Raw genomic sequence first — 25,242 nt, forward strand, 5'->3', positions numbered from 1 at the left:
CAGTGATGTGATAAAATTCTAGTTAAGTTAATATAACAAGCAATACAAAATATATATTTAGATTTATAAAAAATGTTAGTAAAGGTATTAGGTACTTATTTTTTAAAAATATTTGGCTTAGCTTAATGTTAGTATTAAAATTCAAGCATACAAATAAATATAACAGTCCGTTACAAAAAAAAATATCTAACAACCAATTTCAACTGCCGAGAATGATTATTTAAAAAGTTATGCATGTATTACATAATAGAGTTACAATATAAGTAGCTTAATCAGTCGACATAAAATTAGTTTTCTCTATGTAAGTAATGAGAGATTTAGTTTTTTTCAACTTTTTTCCTTGTTATGTAAGGGATCACCAATGACTTATTTACAGTCTTAATATTCGTTTCATGTAGGCTTCAAGTTTAGATTCAATTACTCAACTAATGAATCATTAAAACAATAATTAAATATAATGTCACATAGGTACTAGCATAGAGAAACGATAGCCTAAGTAGATATCCCATGGTATAGGGCGTTTATGTCGCAACTTTTACTGTTATCCCAAGCCGATAGTTCACGTAGTTCTTTCCTATGCAGCTCTGTGACGCTGGTAGTCTCTCAAATTGTGTCGTTCATACACTATCTCCCCATCAAAACAGTAAAAATTGACAATAATCGATAGTAATCGGCTTGAGATAACAGTAAAAGTTGCGACATAAATTCCCTATACCATGGGATATCTACTTACGCTATTGTTTCTCTATGGTACTAGTTACAATAAAATTTCGAACTCTTGCTACGACAATTAAATTAATCAAGTAAAACATGTAGATGTAGAATATGTATTGATTTTATGTACGCTTCAAATTCTTACAAGCCGGATTTTGAAAAAAATTAAACATTAGACAGACTTCATTAGTCAAAAAAATTGATTTTTTAACAATTTTTGGTTAGTAATGTTACAGAAAAACGCAACTAATGAACTAGAAACTACTTTGGTTAGATAGAACTTAAGGTATACTAATCTAAGGACTAAAAACATAAATAATATCAAAATTAATTACTTTCAAACAAGCATAACAAAATAGATTCAAACGATAAATACACGAGTAAACTATGATGAGTATAATATAAATAAGCAGTGATCTATAAAAGATTGTATCAAAAGATTTTGTAGCACCAATGTCAAGCCGTGTCCACACTGGATGTTCGACATACATGTTTCTTGAGGGGCTCAGGGACAAACATTTTAAAAAGCTTGGACAATCATTGCTTGTCAAACGAAAATTACTACTGTTTCTCCCCACTTACAAATATTTTGTTCGGTGACGCGTCCACACTGACCACGGGCAAACATTGTTTGTCAAACATAATAAAATTTGCCCAAACTGTTTCAACAAACATGTTTGTCGAACACTTGTTCAGTATGGACCCGGCTTCATACTGTAGTCTGTAGTTTTACAATGATATACGACATGAAATGATATTTAATATGACGGTGATGTATGATGATTATATATGACGGCATATTCAAATCTTGAGTTTTGACTACTGTGGCCAATAATAATAATGACAACCAAGTAATATCACTCCATGTATTAATAAGGGGTATTCGCAATGTTGGAGTTAGCTGGCTAAGTCGAGCTATTCGCTAACTCCAGCTATTTGCTAAGTCTGTGTCAACTCAATGCTATGTTAGAAAAAAAATAACAGACGAGATAGCAGATAGCGCTGATTTGAATCCGCTAACTCTAGCTATCTCTGTTAAAACGGCAGCCATATGCTTATAATCTTACTTTTGAGTTATAATAAGCTTTGAGTCAAACAAATTATCCGCTTGGATCGCTACTGCAGTTAGCTAATAGCAGATGGTTTTAGATGGGGCGTTCACAATCCAGAGTTATCAAATAGCACTTTAGCTGGCTAAAACAACATTGTCAATACCCCTACTGTATAATGTTAACAAACAAATACACAAGTGATGAATTATGTAATATAAATTATTCATACATTTTTTCACATAAAACCCGCATAGAAATCCCATTACTTCAAAATTACAAGGTATAATAAACTTTTCCAACACAGACATTGAATGGCTAGTCATAACTTACAATACAATAGTATTACTTTCAATTCTATACTGAGTGTCTTTTTTTCTTTATGGCTACTTTTGAATATAAATAAAACTATAAATCTGAGTAACCTTTTAAAATTAACTTGTCACTAAATAATTTAGTAACTAAATAATTTCACTGATGAAATAATTTAAAAAGGGTACCAAAATTTATATTTTTATTTATATCCATGCTGAGTTTATATCTGAAAAAAGGTATTCGTCAGATTGAGGCTGCTTTAAGGCACAATATTGTACAGATGCTTACATTATTCGTAATTTTACAAAGTGTGCTTACATTTCATAAGCCCGGTTGCACAAAATAATATTAATAATGATTAAATGCCACGAAAACCAATCAGACAAGGCTTTTTCGAAAAAAGGCTTCTCTATTTGACTCTTGTAAAATTTAATCACGATTAAAATTCAACAGGCTTTAGAGCAACTGGCACATAATGTTACACAGTGATGTTTACATTTCATAATGTTACAAAATCTTGTTCATTGAGAGATCATTGTTTACAGTCACATTATTACGGGTATGTCTGTATTCATCTATATATTGTATGAATAAAGCTGTATTCGCACATAACAGTGTGCAATAAAATATAAAATATAATTTCCATAAGTTCTAATGGTATTATGCATACTCACTCGGCCGGGCTGAGTGTGAATAGTCCAATAAGAAACCATGAGAATCATATTTTTACTATTCACTGACACTGTTGTCAGCTTAAGGCTTTCAAATTACAAACCTAGGTGATTTGAGGTTTAAATAGACAAGTGATTATTGATAAATCCAACCAATATTCGAGTAGTTAGCGTACTGGTCGTAAGCCCACGACATGTTCAAAGGTTTGAGCAGTTCGATTGCCCCAGAATAGTCCCAATTTGTGAAGTTTTGCAAGTCAGAGATATTGATCGAAGGCATCTGAATGTTATCCAACTCAACTCCATAGTATCCTGCGCAAGAAAATCATAATTTTTATGTTTGATTCAATTACAAAGGTCAAAAAATTATCCAATATCATAAATAAGATTTTCTGAATAAATGTAGAAATACTAGTAAACTACTATTGTATGTTCTGGAAGCCGAGAGACAATTTGAACTTCATAATATCCTGTCGAAGAAAATTATTATTTTTATGTTTGATTCAAATACAAAGTACAATAAATTATTCAATATTATCAATAACATTTTTTATAAACTACAACTATAGTGAGGTCCACGTTATAATGGCAGAGAAGAAAGATAGGAGAAAAACGTTGTCGATCCTCTGTCTTGCCACTGCCTTCTATACAGGATAGCTGATACCGGTATATCTGATAAAAAATAATAACTGTTCATTCTAGTTTAAAATCATCAATTATATTTTATTCCTCAAGACTATCTATTTTTCAATGATTGAATAATGAATTTCCATTCTTGAGATTGGATGTTTTGATACCGAATTAATTATTTATTTATTGGATGGATCAAACGATCTAGCAACCTTTCAGAGCTAGAAAAGGATAGCGCTGTCTGCTTTGTAGAATGATAGACAAGGATAGCAACAGCACTGTTAATCAAATACTGCCATTATAACGTGGACCTCACTAAAGCAGCTGGTAGCCTCTACTAGTGTTCCTATGTGCAGCGTGCTCTATATCTTGATTCAGTTGAAATAATAGCGATATAGTACTGCTGCTTCATTAAAAATTTATATTATTTATTTCGTAATGTACAATAATTATCCTTTTTCTTTGGTTAACATTTGTTGGACTGGTTGGCAGAAACTCTCCATGCCTCTCTGTCATCCGCCATCCTTTTGAGGTCACTGTAGTTGGCACAATAATTATTATACTCTGTAAAAAATAACTTCTAACTTGGGAGGGACATGCGCAGCAGAGAAAGCATACAGAGGTAAGAATACAACGGCAGCAAAGTTGCCGTTCTTAACCGGCCAGCATTCTCTAATTTCTCGTGATTATTCAAGCGCTCATGTTAAACTTACGGAGTTTCCTGTCTGGAATCCTTCAGTCGACTGACTCTAATCGACAAATTGGCAATGACTCCCATCTACCCTCTCATCCCTTCTACCCATGACTCTCTCCATCACAGTAATTGGCTGATCTCCCTCCATTTCTCTGCGCCGCATATTCCTCCAAATCAAAAGTTATTTTGTACGGACTATACATAACAATTATTACTGTATTAGCCTATTATCAATTTTTATCGAACTCACCATAAGCAAATACCATTCCGCCGATTATTACTAAAAGTAAGAATAGCTTAAAAGCAGTTCGTAGTCCGAAATTGTGGAAGGCTTGGCGTACAGAAATCAGAATCTTTATCTCCCAAGAGAACAGCATCATCATCAACTGATAAGTCCAACGGAAGGGCGCAGACCACCAGGCCGACTGTTTGCTTGAATTCCGCCCTAAAATTATAAAGAAATATGTCAAAATTTTATCCTCACAACAGTTATAATCTATAATAATAACTGGTTATTCAAACTCATCTAATGATAATTTGTTGCTTGAATTGCGCCCTAAAAATCATATAAAAATACTCCAACATTTTATCCTCTCAATAGCTATAATCTATAAAATAATAACTGGTTATTGAAGCTCATCTAATGATAATTTGTTACTTGAATTGCGTTCTAAAAATCATAGAGAAATAATTGTCAAAATGTTATCCTCACAATAGCTATAATCTATAATATAATAAAGAAAAAATTGGCTTATACACATAGGGGATAGGAAACACACAATGAAGCATCATCACATCTGAACTACTCAACTGATTAAGGCTGTGCAAAGGCTAAAAATAAACTTTCTACTTGTGATATTCTTCATAGTTTTTCGATTGTATATCATCAAGCTATCAAAATGAAAAAGCTTTCTCAGGAAAACATTTTTCCCGATCATTACTTTTTGAGATATGAGCGCCTAAAGTTCAAATTTTTGGGACAGAACATTTCAAATTCGGTAAGAAATAAATCCATGAGATTTAGTGGAAAAATTCTTCATGGTATTGATGATTGAATAAAACAAAAATGTTTAGAAAATATTAATTTTTGATAAAGTTATTCAATTTACCAAAAATAACTTTTTTGAGTTATTTTTGGTCATTTTTAATAGATTGAACAATTTTCTCAAAAATTTATATTTTCTAAACATTTTTGTTTTATTGAATCAACAATACCATGAAGAATTTATCCTCTGAATCTCATGGATTTATCTCTTACCGAATTTGAAATGCTCTGTCCCAAAAATTCGAACTTTAGGCGCTCATATCTCAAAAAGCAATGATCTAAAAAAATGCTTTTCTGAGAAAACTTTTCTATTTTGATAGCTTGATGATATACAAATCGAAAAACATTGAAAAATATCACCAGTAGAAGGTGTATTTTTAGCCTTTGCACAGCCGTAACTTGAAATTTTGCAGATACATTCTTCATTTACCGAGCATGGTTATAGGCTTATCTTCAAATCTTAAAAATTTCAGTAGGTCAGGTTTTCAGTTTTTCAGTCATTATAACGTGGACCTCACTATAGCAATTTGAAAATTGTACAATTTTAGAGGTTCTCACCAGTAACTGGAGCAGTTGTGCTCCAGTAATTACCAAAGATCAGATCGTAAGGAAGGCAAAGTATTCCTAGCAACAAGTCGATGAAGAAATCGGCAACTTTTGTGAGAAACGATTTGTTTGGTTCTTGGATGATTGGTGGTCGAGTCAACTGTGACTTGCCATTGGTCGACGAGCTTTCAAACGTGCTTTCTGAAACAAGTATAACATATTTCTATTGATTTAATAATATAGATTATGGCGAGATTTCTAGTATACAAAATAGAAACAAGTATTGATAATTAAGAAAGGATTCACAATATGTTTTCGAATTCAACTGTGGTGGGCCGTCCACTGGAACCGATTTCGTCCGAACTAGCATCGGCGGAAAACTACCGTACTCGTCCGAACGATCCCTCAATAAAGAAAGCTATAGATGCTCATCCATTGCAACAGGTTCATATACGTTCGGCCGATCAAGTTTTACGAATTGAATGGGATTTTCCAGCTCTATCCAGCCGGAGTCGAGCTGAGCCATCATCCTAACCTCAAAATTGTTTTACAGTCTTGTCTGTTTATGTTTTTTGAACTTGTTCTGTTTTATAAAGTTTAACTATGGACAATGAAAAGTTGTTAAGTTTGGTTCAAGAGCATGTTCCATTGTGGGATATGCGAGACAAATGATATCATCGTCATGATGTTCAAAAGAATCTGTAGACAAAGATTACCGGTACTGAAAAAATAGAATCTAAAGGTAAGATTTTTGTAAGTGGATCAAGATTTAGTGGATATTTATTTATTCAATTTTCAAAATCTCAATATAATCATTGTTTATGAAAAATGTTGGTGGTTATGATAGTATACGATTCCAGTGGACGGCTACTCTGTTGGAAAATTTACTCAAGTAATGATATATCATTGGACAACAAAATATTGATTTACAAAAACATTCTAAAAGCTGTCTGGACGTATGAGATTCAGCTTTGGGACTGCTCTAGAACAACATCGAAGTCATCCAACTACTAGACAGCACTGAACTCACAAGGAGGTTGAAGAGAACAAAGCCCTTCGAGTTGGTGTAGTGCTAGTGAAGTGAAAAACGTATAATAAAATTAGTAGAATTGATTGTGATTTTGTGAAATCTCTCCATAATAAAACAAAGATATTGTCAATTTTTATTGTCAAATTATTGACATTTTTAGTGAAATTTTAAAATATCTTTGTTTTCTTATTTTGAAAAACTTATATTAAATAAAAGTGAAGTAAAAGAATTGAAAGTAGTGAAATTATAGGTTGGAACTGTAGGCTTCACTGGAAGACTTTAGCAATAAAAATTTGTATTTTAGGATAAGAAATAAGAGAACGAAATTGATGGTTAGTCATTGTGACTAGTTTTAATAGAAATAATATTGCCTTAAGATCAGCCAGCCATATAATTCCTTCTTAAACTTAGATCGTTTGGAACTCATAAATTTACTGTTTTAATCTGGTAAATAACCTAAGAGACTCACTCAATGGCCACAAGCCGATTCTAAATGAATGATAAAACCTCACTACCAGCTCATAAACTTACTGGTTTAATTTGGTCAAGAACTCTCAATTTTCAACGACCTCAAATTTACAACGAACACATAAATTTACAGGTTTAATCTGGTGACCAATCACTTTTGAATACTTATATTACGGCATAGCAGTCTGATTTTTATTGACCCGACCCGAGCGAAGTGAGGTCTAAGATTCAAGTCGACGGTTTTACATTTCTCTTTATATTTATGTTTCGCATTTACGGCGAAACGCTACAATAGATTTCCATGAAATTTGACAGGTATGTTCCTTTTTACTTTCCTTACCTATAGTAATAGGGCAAGGAAAGTACGGTATTGCTTTCCGAAAAAAATTAAGGTACCTACCCAAATTTCTATACGTCTCAAGGTCCCCTGAGCCCGAAAAAGTGATTTTTGGGTATTGGTCTATATATATATATATAATATATATATATATATATATTATATATATATATATATATATAATATATATATATATATATATATATATATATGTGTGTGTGTGTGTGTGTGTGTTGTGTGTGTGTGTGTGGTGTGTGTGTGTGTGTGTATGTGCGTCTGTGTACGCGATATCTCATCTCCCAATTGACGGAATGACTTGAAATTTGGAACTTAAGGTCCTTGCAATATAAGGATCCGACACGAACAATTTCAATCAAATGCAATTCAAGATGGCAGCTAAAATGGCAAAAATGTTGTCAAAAACAGGGTTTTTCGCGATTTTCTCGAAAACGGCTCCAACGATTTTGATCACATTTATACCAAAAATAGTCATTGATAAGCTCTATCAACTGCAACAAGTCCTATATCTGTACAAATTTCAGGAGCTCCGCCCCATCTATGCAAAGTGCGATTTTAGATTCTCAATTATCAGGCTTCAGATAAAATTAAAACAAAAAAATTCAAGTGGAATAGATTGAGCATGAAAATCTCTACAATAATGTTCAGTAACATTTTCACCTAAAATTGAAAATAAGCTCGAAATTCGAGAAAATGTGATTATCCAATTGCAAACTATCGGCAACTGTTGATTCTATTAAATGATTCACTAAGAAGAGATAGCAGACCTAGTATGTCTTCAGCGTTATTGTCCTGTCACCAGCTGGTTCAGATCTTTGTTTATAAGTAGACTTGAGATGCGCGTGCACACTAGCGTCAGGTGATCAATTTTCATAACGGCAAGGAAAGTTGTGTGAGTGCGCCACACCAGATTTTTGAATTTCGCGTCAACGTATATAAAAGGTTTTTTGAAATTTTGAATTTTAAGGATAATACAGAAGGAAAAGAATTCTCCTTCGAACGTCAATATTACCGTAAAAATCAGACTATAGAAATTCATCTTAAATCAGCTGTCGAGCGGATTATTAATTGCATTCAATGACGCATGCAATTAATATCTCAATGTAACTAAGTAAAAAATCAGCTGTTCTGTGGACTATTAGTTGCATGCAATTAATAACTGAAAGTAGCATAGTATTTTCTCTCGACCTTTCTCTGCTTTCAACTCGGGCTGACCTGTTGCCAGTATGTCTTGAAGGAGATTAGCTTTTGATGCACCAACCCCAACTGCCATTAGCCGTTTTCACACCAACACGACATACAGACAGGATTTACTCTTATGGGCAATATAAGCGGAGGCTGTGGTTTATAACTGCGCGAGGTCTACTGTTCACAAAACTACTAGTAAATAAAAGCTATTAGCTCAACACTCAACACTCATGCCCGGTTGCAGAGTCGTCACATAAAGTTAAAATTAGGCAACTTATTTATGAAGCCATAACTCCACTTTTCGTTGCACAGATGTCAAAGTAAACTATAGCTCGAATAAAACTAAAAACGCCCAATTAGACACATGATTTCGTTGCACAGTCGTCAAAAAGAGCTTATTTATGTCTCCAATAGCTAAAAACGGTCAATCAAGTTATGGGCCCGAAGTCATGCTGTTAAATCTAATATCTACTCCCGCCAAATGCATTTTGAAGGTTGTGATAGATTTTATTGAAAGATGTTTACGAAAAACCATCTGTATATAAATAAATTATTTTTTCTCTCCCTATGTTTTTATGTTTATAACATCTAAATATGGTGAGAAATCTCGCCAAAAGCCAAGAGTCACCATATTGTTTATTAATTTAATGTGAGGTCTCTTAGGTCTGTTCACAGTGATGTCGATTGAAACTTTTCCCGATGCCAAGAGATTGGTTGGATAGAAGCATGTACGGAAATGTACGGAAAAAAGTGAATAGAGCTGCAGTGTGATTTTTGTGTGATGCTAATTCGAGATATAGCTAAATGGGCTTCGGCAAACGACTGTGCAACGACCAACCATTTATGTCAGTGATTATAAGCTACATAGTCTGTATAATAAGTAACCGGACTGACCTCAGGAAATTATTTATGGGCAAAATATGTACAATTTTACATTAGATATCTTCTAAGTAGTCCCTATTGAAGTCGATAACACGCTGATACCGGATTTTCAAATCCCTGAACGCTCCCTGGAAGTCGGCAACCTCTAAGCTGTCTAGAGCCCTAATCGTAGCACGTTGAACGTTTTCCAGAGTCCCGAACCGCGTCCCCTTAAGTTGTCTCTTGATTTTGGGGAACAAAAAGAAGTCCGGTGGTGCCATATCCGGGCTGTAAGGAGGATAACGTTACCTTCGACTGTTTGGCCAACTGCTCGGTGACGAGCAGGCTGGTGTGCGGCGGAGCATTGTCGTGATGGAGGATCCACGAATCGGCAATCCCCGGACGGACTCGATGAACCCAGGTGGCTAGTCGACGGAGCAACTCTCTGTAGTACTGGCCGTTCACAAAGAGTTTGTGCCACCCAGCCAAACTGTAAACGACCAGTACTACAGACTCTGGAAAACGTTCAACGTGCTACGACGAGGGCTCTAGACAGCATAGAGGTTGCCGACTTCCAGGGAGCGTTAAGGGATTTAAAAATCCGGTATCAGCGTGTTATCGACTTCAATAGGGACTACTTTGAAGATATCTAATGGAAAATTCTACATATTTTGCCCATAAGAAATTTCCTGAGGTCAGTCCGGTTACTTATTATGCAGACCCTGTATGTCTCACAAAGCTATGTTTGATTTTATGTAACGACTCTGCAACCGGGCATCAGAGTGTTGAGGAAGGGCCTAGTGTCCGAAAGCGCTCCACAAAAATGTGAGTAGAAGCTGATAGCTTCTATTTATAAAAATCAGACTGCTATGAATAGAATAGAATAGAATAGAATTTGTCGTAATTTGAGTATTCAAAAGTGATTATTAACAAGCAGTTCGTAATGGAAAGAAACATTTAACTGGTGAATAACTTTACAACGTACCTGTAGACCTCGAGAACAAACTGAACCTAGACTTGTGTTGGGCCGGATGCAACGGCGGACGGGCCAGGTTTGGTATGACCGGAATGCCTGGCGCAATCTCCTTCCGGTACCATTTCGATCTTTCGTCATAGGTGAAATCAGTCTTGGGCAGAACACTGTAATACAGAATTGTACAGTAAGGTAAATAAAAGGGTACAACAGGTAAATTTTATTGACAATCAGAGATTGACAATGGTGTAACAACCGAAACCGGTCTTTCTAACTTTCAATAAAATGTGTAGTTTTTGACTATTTCTTAGGGAACAAACACACTGAAAGCGGAGCGTGGCTTGGCGTTGAGGAACGTGAAAAATATCATGTTAAGTAATTAGCTAAAACACACTGGAAGCGTCTACTCGCACAGCGGAGCGGAGCGGAGCGTCAAACTTTGGAACAAACTGGTTCGTTTTTTGGAGCGTCTACAAGCGGAGCGTCAAAGTACGATTGCCCTACTAATGTAAATACTAGTGGTCTACTCTTGTACATAATAATGCACTTGTTCTACTACATTTTCCCACCATCTAGTACACTAGTATATTTAGGGCCGGTTTCCGAGCTCGAGATTTAGCTAAGTTCTAGACTTTAAACAGCTGGAGTCAGAAAATTGGCTTTCCGAAACAGGGCGTAGTCGCATCTTTTATAACAGTAGTCGTAGTTTTTATTTTCTCATTTCTATAATTGGAAACGTTTTTCCTTGACGAAATTAGACATTCCTAAATAATTAAAAATAGCTGAAACTTTACACTATTTTCTCTTTATTTTGTGTTCAATTTTCTAGTTTTTCGAAATTTAATTCAAACGTGACTATGACAATGACTGCGACTACGCCCCGTTTTGGAAAACAAATTTTCTGACTCCAGCTGTTTAAAGACTGGAACTTACTAAATCCCGAGCTCGGAAACCGGCCCTTAATGTTTGCCCAAATTCCCGTGTAATGTGTATTATTTGATTATTAGAAAGAGAACATTCATCTATTGCACTTTGAAATCAAAAATAAGGCTATTCCAATCCATTTCATTCATATTTCTATGAAATATGGTTACCTTAGTGTTATTACAAGTCTTTCTTCAGCAGATATTGGATTCCTCCAATTAGTGACTTGGTGTTGAGGGAGCAACTTCCAACAGGAGCAGAGCTGTCATATGGCAAATGGAAAACTCTGAACCGCCTTAGAGCAGAGTGAAGGAAAATCGCACAACTTGGAGGCAGACTGAGGACCCGTACTGCGACTGTGGTGATATCCAGTGAGATGATCAACTCCTAAAATGCTGTCTTGCACCAGTTTGCACTCGACAAGACCTCTTTGTATTCAATGATGAAGCTGTTAAAACAGTGGATTTTTATTTTAATTTAGGCATTCAATTATCTATCACCTGACACGCACCAACGAAGTGACTTGTTTTTCCAAATCAGGCTTCACTCTCGTCAAAATATAATCAAAGGTTGAAGTTGACATTAGCATGTACTCAAAAAATCGGGACTCATGCTTTCTCAACACATTAAACGCGCTACCTGTGCGCTGGGCTATTGTTCCAAAAAGGTGCATCGTCTAACTCTTAACTAGCATACTTTATTGTCCTCTGATTCCGCTTCATTACCCTCATTAGTGGCTCCGTGTACTTTCTTGAAGGCAATTCTAGCTGGTAGCACTAACTCATCTATTACTTTGCACCTTACATCTGTTACTTGTATTTTCTGCAATTATTGAATGTGAATCAGTGATCAAGTACTTGTATAATTAAAGTATTATCCCCAATGGTTCATTTGATGAAACTCAACTTGCTCACAAGCTGTATACAGACTAACTTGTGTTACATACAATTCGATACTTATTGAACGTACGATTTTTTTGGCGTCCTTTCAAATTCTGTTAGATTGAAAACAACTTGGCAAACATAATTATGGCACAGATCGAATTAAATAGAGAATGCATTTATTCAAATGCTAATTAATATATAATTATTATTTTAACGAAAATCCTAAATAATTGCTGTAAATCACCCCGAAGACTTCTGCACTGCAGACATTGACAACAGGGTTAACAGCTAGATGGAAATTCGATGAGAACTACTATCCAAAAATTATTTGCCAGTCCGGGAATCGAACCCGGTACCTCCCAATTGCTAGTCAGGAATGCTTTAGGATTTTCGTTAAAATAATAATTATATATTAATTAGCATTTGAATCAATGCATTCTCTATTTAATTCCATCTGTAAACTGGTTGGCCGCTATGGCTTTGTATAAAATGAGCGCTGCTATCCAGAGATTGTCAGTTTGGTGTAAGGGTAAGCATTCCTGACTAGCAATTGGGAGGTACCGGGTTCGATTCCCGGGCTGGCAAATAATTTTTGGATAGTAGTTCTCATCGAATCTCCATCTAGCTGTTAACCCTGTTGTCAATGTCTGCAGTGCAGAAGTCTTCGGGGTGATTTACAGCATTTATTTAGGATTTTCGTCAAAATAATAATATAGCAATAAATTATGATGGCAAACATAATTATGATGTGTATAATGTTATCGATGATAACATGGATACCGATCACTTGGAGATCGAATACAATTGATACGTTATTATTACAATCACCTATTTTAACACTACTTGTTGAATAGAGTAATTCAACCATGTGAAATTCATCGTCAAGTCCCATTCAATCTCGTAGAATTTATAAGGACGGTTAATAAATGTACGTCCAAAAATCGATGTGGGCTTTACACATCACGTACGTTTGACTAAATTTGTACTTGTCATCGATACTAATGTGTGTGTTTATCCAATCACTGTATGCTACCACTGGTTTTCAGCTGAAAATGCCTTCAAGTAACCACACTGATCCACCAATATATTGCTCGGAGTGGAAACCGTAACAATAGACCACGAAAATGTCGAAATTCAATAACAATAGGTGACCACTGAAGGGTCTCTAGAACTTCTACCTGTCCATCCATTGTTTTCGGCGGCCCGTCTCATTTCTTAACACATTAAACAGATGGTGATATCCACCAAATAGTCGACGATCAAAGTTATTTTCATTAAACCACTCTGTAATAGCAGGCTTAGCTAATATCCAATATTTTAAGTTATTATTCTCACAAAGTAATGTCCGTGCAAACTGGACAACGCCATTTTCTAGGCCCTTGACGCTTGACGCTCAGACGCTTCCTGTGTGTAGCATGAACGCTCTCACCACGCCACCCCACGCTCCGTTCCGCTTTCAGTGTATTTGTATCCTTAGGGCCGGTTTCCGAGCTCGGCATTTAGCTAAGTTCTAGACTTTAAACAGCTGGATTCAGAAAATTGGCTTTCCAAAACGGGGCGTAGTCGTAGTTATTGTCATAGTCGTTTGAAATAAATTTAGAAAAAGTAGAAAATTGAACACAACATAAAGAGAAAATAGTGTGAAGTTTCAGCTATTTTGAATTATTTAGGAATGTTTAATTTCGTCAAGGAAAAACGTTCCCAATATTATAGAAATGAGAAAATAAAGATTGTTATAAAAACTACGATCACGTCCCGTTTCGTCTTGGGAACAAAGGTCTACAATAGGTTGCCGAGTCAATAAAAATTATCCAGTCTCTTTGTTGTTCGGCAAATCACTATTTGATCTTCTGCGTGCAAACCCCTTCTATTCTTTGGAGGAGTTTTTCACACATACTTTATAGTAAATTAATTGTTAAGTGTTATGAATATTCTATTGACGTTGCTGATGACTGTATGGTCCGATAGCAAAAGAATTAAATCTATCTAACTATCTTCGGAAAGCCAATTTTTTGACTCCAGCTGTTTAAAGTCTAAAACTTAGCTAAATCCCGAGCTCGGAAACCGGCCCTAAATTTTGTTTGAGTATTATCAATTTATTTCAATAACATAGTAGTGATCCTATAAAGAAAAAGGTGATTATAATAGACTCACTTCCACCAGTCCCCAAACTGTTGTCTGTAGTATCTGACGATTTCTTTGGGCGATTTGAACTGTCCGTTTTGCCACGGACTATCCTTATCATGGAAACTGTCCGCTCGACACCTCGGAGTCCCAGTCAAATCCATTTCAGCTTCTTTATGAACACCATTGGTTCCTTCTATCAAACTACTAGATACGTTCCAGTCTTCTGAGAAAGTAGATGTCTGGAAAGTAGAACAAGAATTTTACTTTCTAAACAAGAATCCAATGTAATAGTATATTACGCTACAAGCACAGAAAGTTAGTGTTTACGGTATGAGGATAGTTTCTTCGGGAATATGTGCTTATGCCAAGCTTTTTATATCTGTATCTTACCTTTTCTGTATAAATACAGATATAGTCAGCTGATTAAAAGTGAATTGCTCATGTTCGCGGCGCGTATATCTGTACGCACCTTATGTGTAACCTTATCTAAATTTGTTAGAGGAATAGCACAAGGTTACCTTATTTTTTCTCCCTATCATTCTGATGATGTACTTATTGTATCAATCAATAAATAATAAAGAAATTCAATTGTCAATAATCCTAAGCTGCATCCACATGTTGGCCCAATGAAGGCCAATGACGCCGGTGATTAGTTGATTTGATTGCAGTTACTAAACGTTGTAAACATTTCAAGTTATGGATATCTTCAGAAATGTTGATGACACTAAAATAATTTTCGGTCAATCATTGAGAAAAGTTTACTGCATGTTTATTTCTTTATTCTTTATTGTTTCATACAACAAGTACATCATCAAAAATGATAGGGAGAAAAAATAAGGTAACCTTGTGCTATTCCTCTCCCAAATTTAGATAAGGTAACACAAAGTCCCGAAATAGGCCCGAGTATTGTAATTGTTCACTTTACAACATTTTCAGTTCATAATTTTTTTCGCAAAGTGGATTTTTTTAGATGCTTCAAAACCAAACATAGAATGACATTTTATAGAGAGATAGGAATAACTTAGTCCAAGTTTATCTCTTCAGGTGGAAAAAAAGAATCTGAAAAATACTCTATTCTCGAAATTGGTAAGATGCCAACTTGGCACAGTACATGAATTTAACTTCTAAAATAGAATAAAAAATAATTATCATATCATGCTGCATAAGTTGAATCACTCCATAGCATTGACTTTATATTTGTCATGTATGAATAATAGAAAATGAGTTATGTAGGACTTGGAAAAATATGTCATGGGAATCAAACTATAATAACTACAGATAACTGTTATCGCCCTGATAACAATATTTATTTAATCTGTTGTAGATACTTATGCCCTATAAGTGTATACAACAGAATAAAATATGTTGATATAATATATAGAATAAATACTCTAGAGTTGATCATAACATTGTAATAATAAATTTTTGTTATTAAAGTCGAAATGTATTATTAAAAATTGATAATACATTTTATATTATTTCAATCTCATACCATACCACTAGTAATTCTGTGAACAGTAGACCTCGCGCTCAGTAATTTATATTTACCTGTTGTTATGTTTTCTCAAAAATTTATAAATAATTTATCAATTTAAAATGTCTAGAAAAAATCCTAAATAAACATAGAGCTTTCTGTCCTACCGTACCGTGACGTGTCGTCCCGGAATATGAGTGTGAGCGCTGTTATCATCAGGTCTGGCTGCAACTGTCTAAAACGTTGATGGAAAGATATATTTTCAAGATGTTCGATGTTTTTGAACGGGTAGTATTATAGTCAACTGTCTACTAACGTTGATGGGAAAATAAATTTTTGACCGAGCGAAGTGAGGTCTAAGATTCAAGTCGACGGTTTGGCATTTCTCTTAATGTTTAAATGTTTATATGTTGCGCATTTACGGCGAAACGCGGTAATAGATTTTCATGAAATTTGACAGGTATGTTCCTTTTTTAATTGCGCGTCGACGTATATACAAGGTTTTTGGAAATTTTGCATTTCAAGGATAATATAAAAGGAAAAAGGAGCCTCCTTCATACGCCAATATAAGAGTAAAAATCAGACTATAGAATTATTCATCATAAATCAGCTGACAAGTGATTACACAGATGTGTGGAGAAGCCGTTTATTGCTGTATTTCCATAAGGTCTATAGTTTCAATCAGGTACTTGTGGATGAGAATACTGCGTGAGTTCTACTGTTCACAGAACTACTAGTTTTAATCTGTTGTAGACACTTATGCCCTATAAGTGTCTACAACAGAATAAAAGATATAATAACTCTAGAGTTGATCATAACATTGTAGTCATAGTTTTTTTGCTATTAAAGTCGAAATGTATTAATCAAAAATTGATAATACATTTTTTATTATTTCAATCTCATACCATGCCAAAAACTAGAAAAACATACTCACATGCGTTTTTTTGACTGTCAAGATCTTTCTTGGCCTGAAAAATAAATTTGGATTGAATCAAATCACTTCAATAATTGAATAAAAACACAAATAATATGTTGTCAAATTCTACACAGTTTTATTCGGGACACGACCATGGTTTCGTGACCACACCATACAATATTGTCATGACTCAGTCACTTCACTTGTATAGGCTACTTTATTCAAATTGATAAAACCAATATAAAACTTGAAAATGGCCAAAGTAGGTCGAAACTAGTCGTTGAAATGTTTTAATAAAAGAGTACTACAAGTTTTATTATTTTGGATTGAGTAGATTGATAAATTATTGAATAGTAATCATTCAATCAACGAAACTGCTAATCTATCTTTTCCTTTCCGAAATCTAAATATATATAAAAGCGAAATGGCACTCACTCACTCACTGACTGACTGACTGACTCACTCGCAGAACTAAAAATCTACCGGACCAAAAACGTTCAAATTTGGTAGGTATGTTCAGTTGGCCCTTTAGAGGCACACTAAAAAATCTTTTGGCAATATTTTAACTCTAAGGGTGGTTTTAAGGGTTAAAGTTCGTCTTTTAGCATGTATATTCTTCTTATTCTCTTAATTATAATTGAAAAATGTCCATACCATATGTTAATATAGAACTATAATCTAGAGAGAGTACCTCTTCGAAACAGTTGTTAACTGGTAAATAAATTGATAATTTTGTCAGGTTGGCATTAAGTTGAGTTGACTTTGTTAGGTTGGCACCAAGTTGAAGATTGAAATGCATTTATCGCGGAAAAATTGATTGGGCACTGCTACTTTAATCAGAGCTATCCCTGGGAATATTATATTACTAGCCGTCCGGCTCGCTTCGCTCGCCATATCCGTTTAGCCAGACGTTTAGTCTGGATCCCCGACTGGATCGTCCTAACATATGATAAAAATGCTCAAATGAAAAATGCAGGCGAGCGAAGCGAGCCTGCTGATCTCATTCTTGGACGATCCAGTCGGGGGTCCAGGGGCGGAGCCCCCTGGCTCGACGTATATACAAGGTTTTTGGAAATTTTGCATTTCAAGGATAATATAAAAGGAAAAAGGAGCCTCCTTCATACGCCAATATAAGAGTAAAAATCAGACTATAGAATTATTCATCATAAATCAGCTGACAAGTGATTACACAGATGTGTGGAGAAGCCCGTTTATTGCTGTATTTCCATAAGGTCTATAGTTTCAATCAGGTACTTGTGGATGAGAATACTGCGTGAGTTCTACTGTTCACAGAACTACTAGTTTTAATCTGTTGTAGACACTTATGCCCTATAAGTGTCTACAACAGAATAAAAGATATAATAACTCTAGAGTTGATCATAACATTGTAGTCATAGTTTTTTTGCTATTAAAGTCGAAATGTATTAATCAAAAATTGATAATACATTTTTTATTATTTCAATCTCATACCATGCCAAAAACTAGAAAAACATACTCACATGCGTTTTTTTGACTGTCAAGATCTTTCTTGGCCTGAAAAATAAATTTGGATTGAATCAAATCACTTCAATAATTGAATAAAAACACAAATAATATGTTGTCAAATTCTACACAGTTTTATTCGGGACACGACCATGGTTTCGTGACCACACCATACAATATTGTCATGACTCAGTCACTTCACTTGTATAGGCTACTTTATTCAAATTGATAAAACCAATATAAAACTTGAAAATGGCCAAAGTAGGTCGAAACTAGTCGTTGAAATGTTTTAATAAAAGAGTACTACAAGTTTTATTATTTTGGATTGAGTAGATTGATAAATTATTGAATAGTAATCATTCAATCAACGAAACTGCTAATCTATCTTTTCCTTTCCGAAATCTAAATATATATAAAAGCGAAATGGCACTCACTCACTCACTGACTGACTGACTGACTCACTCGCAGAACTAAAAATCTACCGGACCAAAAACGTTCAAATTTGGTAGGTATGTTCAGTTGGCCCTTTAGAGGCACACTAAAAAATCTTTTGGCAATATTTTAACTCTAAGGGTGGTTTTTAAGGGTTTAAAGTTCGTCTTTTAGCATGTATATTCTTCTTATTCTCTTAATTATAATTGAAAAATGTCCATACCATATGTTAATATAGAACTATAATCTAGAGAGAGTACCTCTTCGAAACAGTTGTTAACTGGTAAATAAATTGATAATTTTGTCAGGTTGGCATTAAGTTGAGTTGACTTTGTTAGGTTGGCACCAAGTTGAAGATTGAAATGCATTTATCGCGGAAAAATTGATTGGGCACTGCTACTTTAATCAGAGCTATCCCTGGGAATATTATATTACTAGCCGTCCGGCTCGCTTCGCTCGCCATATCCGTTTAGCCAGACGTTTAGTCTGGATCCCCGACTGGATCGTCCTAACATATGATAAAAATGCTCAAATGAAAAATGCAGGCGAGCGAAGCGAGCCTGCTGATCTCATTCTTGGACGATCCAGTCGGGGGTCCAGGGGGCGGAGCCCCCTGGCTAGACGGATATGGCGAGCGAAGCGAGCCTGACGGCTAGTAATTTATGAATCTGATTTATTTTCATTTTTAAAAGTCTCATCACGTTCATATTCAGTACATCTTAAATTTATTAAAGATTTTTGAATCACTTCATTTATTCTGAGGTCTATGTCCTCATGAGCTATTGGCTTGTATATAGGTAATAGGTGTAGGCTATATAGATATATCAGGTTTAGGTGGATTTCGAGCCACCGGGAATGGATTTTTAATCTCTCAAATACAATTTTGCCAAGTCGGTTGACATTTCAGTTGTGTTGTGTGTTATGTTGTATTTTCCATAATGAAAACACAAATAAAAATTGTTGACCACTTTTCGTTATTATAAATATTTATAACAGAACCTTGTTTCCTGGCTTCACCAGCCACATGGTTAAACTGACTTGTTTGTAAAATATAATGAAAAAATGAAGTTGACAATTTCTATTTGAATTTGACAACTTATATCACGAAGTCGGTTTCTTAAGTGGTCACCCGTTCAACAAACGTAGCAGGTGCATACTTCTTAGGACCAAGCCACACGAAGCGTTTTTCAGGCGTATTCAGAAGAGTCGGCTCTCCGATTGGCTGATCTCAGAATTCAGGTTGATTATCAGCTGATGCCCAACCTCAGCGGATGCCGATTATCAGCGCCAACCTTATCAGCCAATCGGAGAGCTTCATGCTCTGCCGACTCGTCTGGAAACGCCTGAAAAAAACGTTTCGTGTGGCTTGGCCCTTAGCTTATCAGAGTGTGACCTAATTATACATTTAGAACAAATACAACAATGATTAATAAATCGAACTTTTATTATAGTGAGGTCCACTTTATAATGGCAGTGTTTGATTAGCAACGGTATTGCTATCCTTGTCTATCATTCAACAAAGCAGATAGCGCTATCTCTCGCTCTGCTCTGTTGCCAGGTCGTCTTTTAACAAATGTAGAATCCTATTATATTAAGCGAGCAATTTCTGTATATATTTTTATATCTGGTTATTTTTATATCTAGATATAAAATTTTAGATATAATTTTTATATGGTTATTTATGTTCAACGGATATCGAAAACGGCTCTAACGATTCTCACGAAATTTGGAACATAGTAGGTTTATGATATGTAAATTCGATTGCACTAGGTCTCATCCCTGGGAAAACTCGCTGAAGGACATGAAAAGGATAATTCATCCTTAAAAAACAGATAATTTCGTCTGTCGATAAAAGAAGATGCGTGTGCCTGTGTGGGAGATCAGCTGTGTAATCAATTAGCTTACCGTATCTCACGAGAAATCTAGAAATTTTAATTGACTCGATCAAAACAATCTGATTTGTTGACATGAGATGGTATATCATAATATTTTAAGTTAATCATTATTTTACAGTTCTAAGTGATTAGTGATTGTTATTTTGTTATTCAATTTGGTTTGTAAACAATCTAAATTAGAACTTTTATGTTTTCAAATATTTGGACTGAAAATTTGACCTGAATTCAAGTGTATGGAACATAACCTACTTTTTGGAATATTTATAGTGTATAAATCAAAATTCGGGGAAGAAACAGTTTTGGGCTATGCCTGTTAGTCCTTCCCCAATCATTTAAAAGAATTGAGTACTGTTTATCAATAAATAAATAACGAGCGAAGCTCGGTGCCCCGATATTTAATAAATTAACAAAATATTTCATTCTAATTGTGAAATTATTGAGAAATAAAATTGTTTGCTCAATAAAATAAAATTTATTATTTTTAACGAGAATGATCAGTTAATATTACATCAATAAACCTGTATCATCTAACCGTCTATAGAAGGCATTGAAAAAGGCAGAGGATCAGCAACGTTGATCTCTTATCTTTCTCCACTGCCATTATAACGTGTACCTCACTATTTATTAACGTTTTGTAGTAACTAGAATACTTTATGGAAAGTATTAAAAATGGTCTCCTGGTCAACGTATTAGGTAAAAATCATACTTACATCTTCTTTGGTGTTCTTGGAGTTTGGGAACCTTTCAATCGAGGTGCACGCAATGTATCCCTCTCATCAGCCATCCTGTCAACTGTAACGAAAAATATGAGTATTTTTATTTATTTTATAAGAATGAAACAATGAATGAGGTTCAAAGTGTCAGAAGGAATGATGTTGAATTGATAAAAGATATTTCACGCTGAGTGCACACAGAGAGCTATAAGGCTTTCCGAGTTTCAGCGATCATTGAAATGGGTATATAATATCATAGAGAAACAATAGCATAAGTAGATATCCCATGGTATAGGGCGTTTATGTCGTAACTTCTACTGTTATATCAAGCCGATTACTGTCGATTTTTACTGTTTGGCCGGGTGAGAGTGTATGAACGGCACAATATGAGAGACTACCAGTGTCACACAGCTTCAAGGGTAAGAACTACGTGGACTATCGGCTTGAGATAACAGTAAAAGTTACGACATAAACTCCCAAAATTCAAATTCAAATTTTCAAATTCAAATTTATTATGTCAATCAAAACAATTACAATTTCAAAGAAAATAGTATACATCACAGAAAATATAATCAGAAAATTCCTTAATAAACAAAAAATGAAATAGAATTGATCATATAACATGAGCTTAGTTTATCAAGAATGTATAAATGGGAAAGTATATATATATAAATGTATACAATAATACTTATAATTTAAAAAATGATTTGACAAATTTTACTGAGCGCAAAAAAATATAAAATTTTCGTCCGCGCTCAGGAGTTAAGATAAGATAAGCCCTTATGCAGTGTTATAAAGAGTGCCCATGCAGTGTTAAAAACCCAATGACAAAAAAAAAAAAAAAAAAAAAAAAAAAACCATGGGATATCTACTTATGCTATTGTTTCTCTATGATATTATATAGTGAGGTCCACGTTATAATGACATTGGAGAAAGATAGGAGAACAACTTTGCCGATCCCTCTGTCTTGTCAATTCCTTCTATAGACGGTACCTGGTACAGGTTTATTGATTTAATATATCTGTTCATTCTCGTTCAAAATAACCAATTATATTTTATCAAGCAAGAAATTATATTTTTAAATATTTTCATAATGAATTTCTATAATTAAGATTGAATATTTTGTTAATTAATGATAAATATTCTACATTGTTAAGAGACGATCTGCCAACAGAGCAAAGCGAGAAAAAGATAGCGCTATCTGCTTTGTTTAATGATAGACAAGGATAGCAATCGTCGCCGTCTTCCTACAAGGATTAGGCAATTTGCCTGTTCCGACTTCAAGCTCACCATCACATCCATCTTTTACGGGGTCTGCCCACACTTCTCCTCCCAACCGGGTTATACAACATGACTGCCGGCACTGCCCTGGGAATCCTGTCGCTCTCCATCCTTTCAACATGATCTTTCCAGTTTTGCCGTTTTCTTCAATCTTCTGCCATATGGAGATTATGTTGAGCTCGCTTCTTATATCGACATTATGAAGCCTATCTTCCCTTGTGCACCCTTTTACTGCTCTTAAAAACCTCATTTCGGCAGCCTGTAACCTACTCCATTCTTTCTTCTTAGATATCCAAGATTCAGAGCCATATAAGAGCGTTGGAATAGCAATAACCTTATAGAATTTAAGATTTGTCTCTCTCCTAACAAATCTGTTTCTCAAAGTCTTAACAAATTGATTGGAATCTATTCAATTTTACATTCAAGTCTTGGTCCAATTCATAGCTTATATCACAACCCAAATACTTGAAGTCTGATACTTGTTCCAGGACTTTATTATCGAGGACTTTATTATCTATCTCAATGGATATTTTCCCTCGAAAGCCATCACCTTCGTTTTGCTGAATGAGATCTTCATGCCATACTCGTGCAATACCATTGCTAATCAAACACTGCCATTATAACGTGGACCTCACTATACATGTTTAGGGACCCTGTTGTTTCTGATCATGATTAAAAATGTTGCTCTCTCCAAACAGTGGTATGCTACGCTGATGACACCTCATTATCAGACATCAATGGGGACATGACTGACCTGCGTGGACTGATGCAGGTCTCAGAGGAGACCGTGGCTGACTGGTTACAAGCAGATTTCTGCTTAACAGCGAGAAAACCCAGTCCATTGTGTTCAGCCTCAGGAATGGTGATCAGTACAACTTCCCCTCGGTGGAGCTCTTGGGCTTTACAATGGAGATCATAAGCTTGCTTGGGGAGAACATACTCAGGGTGTCTGTTGCAGGCTCAATAATAATAATGTTTTTATTAACACAAGAGCTTCTACAAACATAGAGTTTTGTCATACAGTAATTTAGAGTTCTGTTCCTGCTGAGCAGTCTGAGAGGTTGCATCCCGGGGGCCCATCATCAGTTTTATCATTTAATTGATTAGGTCCATAAAAGGGATCACTAAATTGAAGCCCACTGGGACACGTCAAGAAAAAGTTAAAATCGCATGTGCTACTTTGCCTTTTTCCAGAGCGTGATGGCATAATTATGTCATCATACTATGGGGTGGGGCCACTGAGGTGAAAAGGATATTGCTAGTACAGAAGAAAGCCATAGATTTTTGTGTGGGGCTGATTATCTGGCGAATTACAAACCACTGTTTATGAGGGAGCGCATTCGGTCTTCAACCTCAACATTTTCAGGTCTTTATTCTTCATTGATTGATTGATACAATTAGTACATTATCAAAATGATAGGAAGAGAAAAAATAAGGAAACCTTGTGCTATTCCTCTCCCAAATTTAGATAAGGTTACAAATAGTTCGAAATAGGTTAAGTCTTGTAGTTGTTCACTTCACAAAATTTTCAGTCCTCAATTATGTCAGGTCTGACAACAGCTTCTCGGGGACTGGATGCCTTGTCTATCAGAGGAGACTTTCATCAGCATGACACTAGGAACGGGCGCAGGCTGAACCTCCCTAGCTGTACATTGGGGAGGACTCAGAGCAGCTTTTCTTAGTAGCACTTGCAGATTCATAATTATGACGAACATGTAAAGTAGAGTAAAGCTTAGTCTAACAGCCACTTAAGATCCTCAACAAGCTGCCTGTTTCTGCCAGAAGTCTACCTGAGGCAATCTTGAGGAGAAAACTAATGACGTTTCTACAGGAGAATCCTTCTACTCATTGAAAGAATTTTTTGAGTGTGACACGGCAACAGTGAGTAGCTACTTTTTGCAATAGTGCACTTGCCTGCTGCTTGGCTCATGTTGTTTTTGTGTGTATATCTGTGTTTTGCGTCTCAGTTTCCGACTGTCCATCTGCGGACTTTACGTTTTATTTATCTCTTGACGTGTTCTTCTTATGGACACATCTGTAGGGATATCACATGGACATGCCCTGGCTGTATGTCTATTTTATGGAAAAACACTATTATTATTACTAGTGCCTACGAGTGATACTATAATCGGTGTTGGATGACAGATAGGACATTTTTCAATTGTAAAAGAAAACTCTCCACTGAGCTTGGTATTGCTAGATATTCAGTAGATTAAAACAAACTAAGATTATTTTTTCACTTTGTACAAGTCAAGACATCGTCTATCAATTGCTGAAAAGTTGCCAACAACTTTCTCTAAGAGAAGTGAAAGTCTAACCTTTCACTACCGGTACATTGACTTGAAAAGTTTTTAAATATTGTTATTTAATAGGTTTAAAATAAAATTATAAGTGATAATCAAATACTTACCTTAAGGCACACAAGTTAATAAAGTAGATAAAAAATTACAGGACACAATTTACAAGAAACCACCAAGGAACGGGCATGAAAATAATTGAAAGCTGATAAAATAATGATAATTTTGTCCAAGTGACGATAACTGATAGCATTCATAATAAACAAACACACATTCTT

General features: G+C 35.1%; 1 protein-coding gene across 2 annotated transcripts; it reads right to left on the minus strand.

Moving 5' to 3' along the window:
- Positions 1-629: 629 nt before the first annotated feature.
- Positions 630-25,226, minus strand: LOC111047601. Of its 2 annotated transcripts, none has more exons than XM_039426463.1 (8): positions 25,078-25,226; positions 21,384-21,465; positions 16,883-16,916; positions 14,502-14,713; positions 10,552-10,706; positions 5,677-5,865; positions 4,324-4,518; positions 630-3,061 (listed from the first exon to the last, which is right to left on the minus strand). In XM_039426463.1, exons 2-8 carry the CDS (start codon positions 21,455-21,457, stop codon positions 2,886-2,888), a joined length of 1,035 nt encoding a protein of 344 aa, XP_039282397.1. In that variant the 5' UTR covers positions 21,458-21,465; positions 25,078-25,226; the 3' UTR covers positions 630-2,885. The 2 variants fall into 2 exon arrangements, with proteins under 2 accessions (XP_039282397.1, XP_039282396.1); XM_039426462.1 differs by lacking the exon at positions 16,883-16,916 and adding an exon at positions 18,364-18,397 and having other exon boundaries at positions 761-3,061.
- Between the last annotated feature and the right edge of the window lie 16 nt (positions 25,227-25,242).

Source organism: Nilaparvata lugens, chromosome 4 (genome assembly GCF_014356525.2).
Source record: "Nilaparvata lugens isolate BPH chromosome 4, ASM1435652v1, whole genome shotgun sequence".
NCBI classification, from domain to species: domain Eukaryota; kingdom Metazoa; phylum Arthropoda; class Insecta; order Hemiptera; family Delphacidae; genus Nilaparvata; species Nilaparvata lugens.

Excerpts from the sequence above, each read along its gene's own strand:
- LOC111047601 (XM_039426463.1), bottom strand. The coding sequence starts at position 21,457 with ATGGCTGATGAGAGGGATACATTGCGTGCACCTCGATTGAAAGGTTCC. Across the intron at positions 14,714-16,882 it reads TGACAGTCAAAAAAACGCAT|ACATCTACTTTCTCAGAAGA; the intron begins GTGAGTATGTTT and ends TCTACTTTCCAG. Across the intron at positions 10,707-14,501 it reads CAGTTTGGGGACTGGTGGAA|TGTTCTGCCCAAGACTGATT; the intron begins GTGAGTCTATTA and ends TCTGTATTACAG.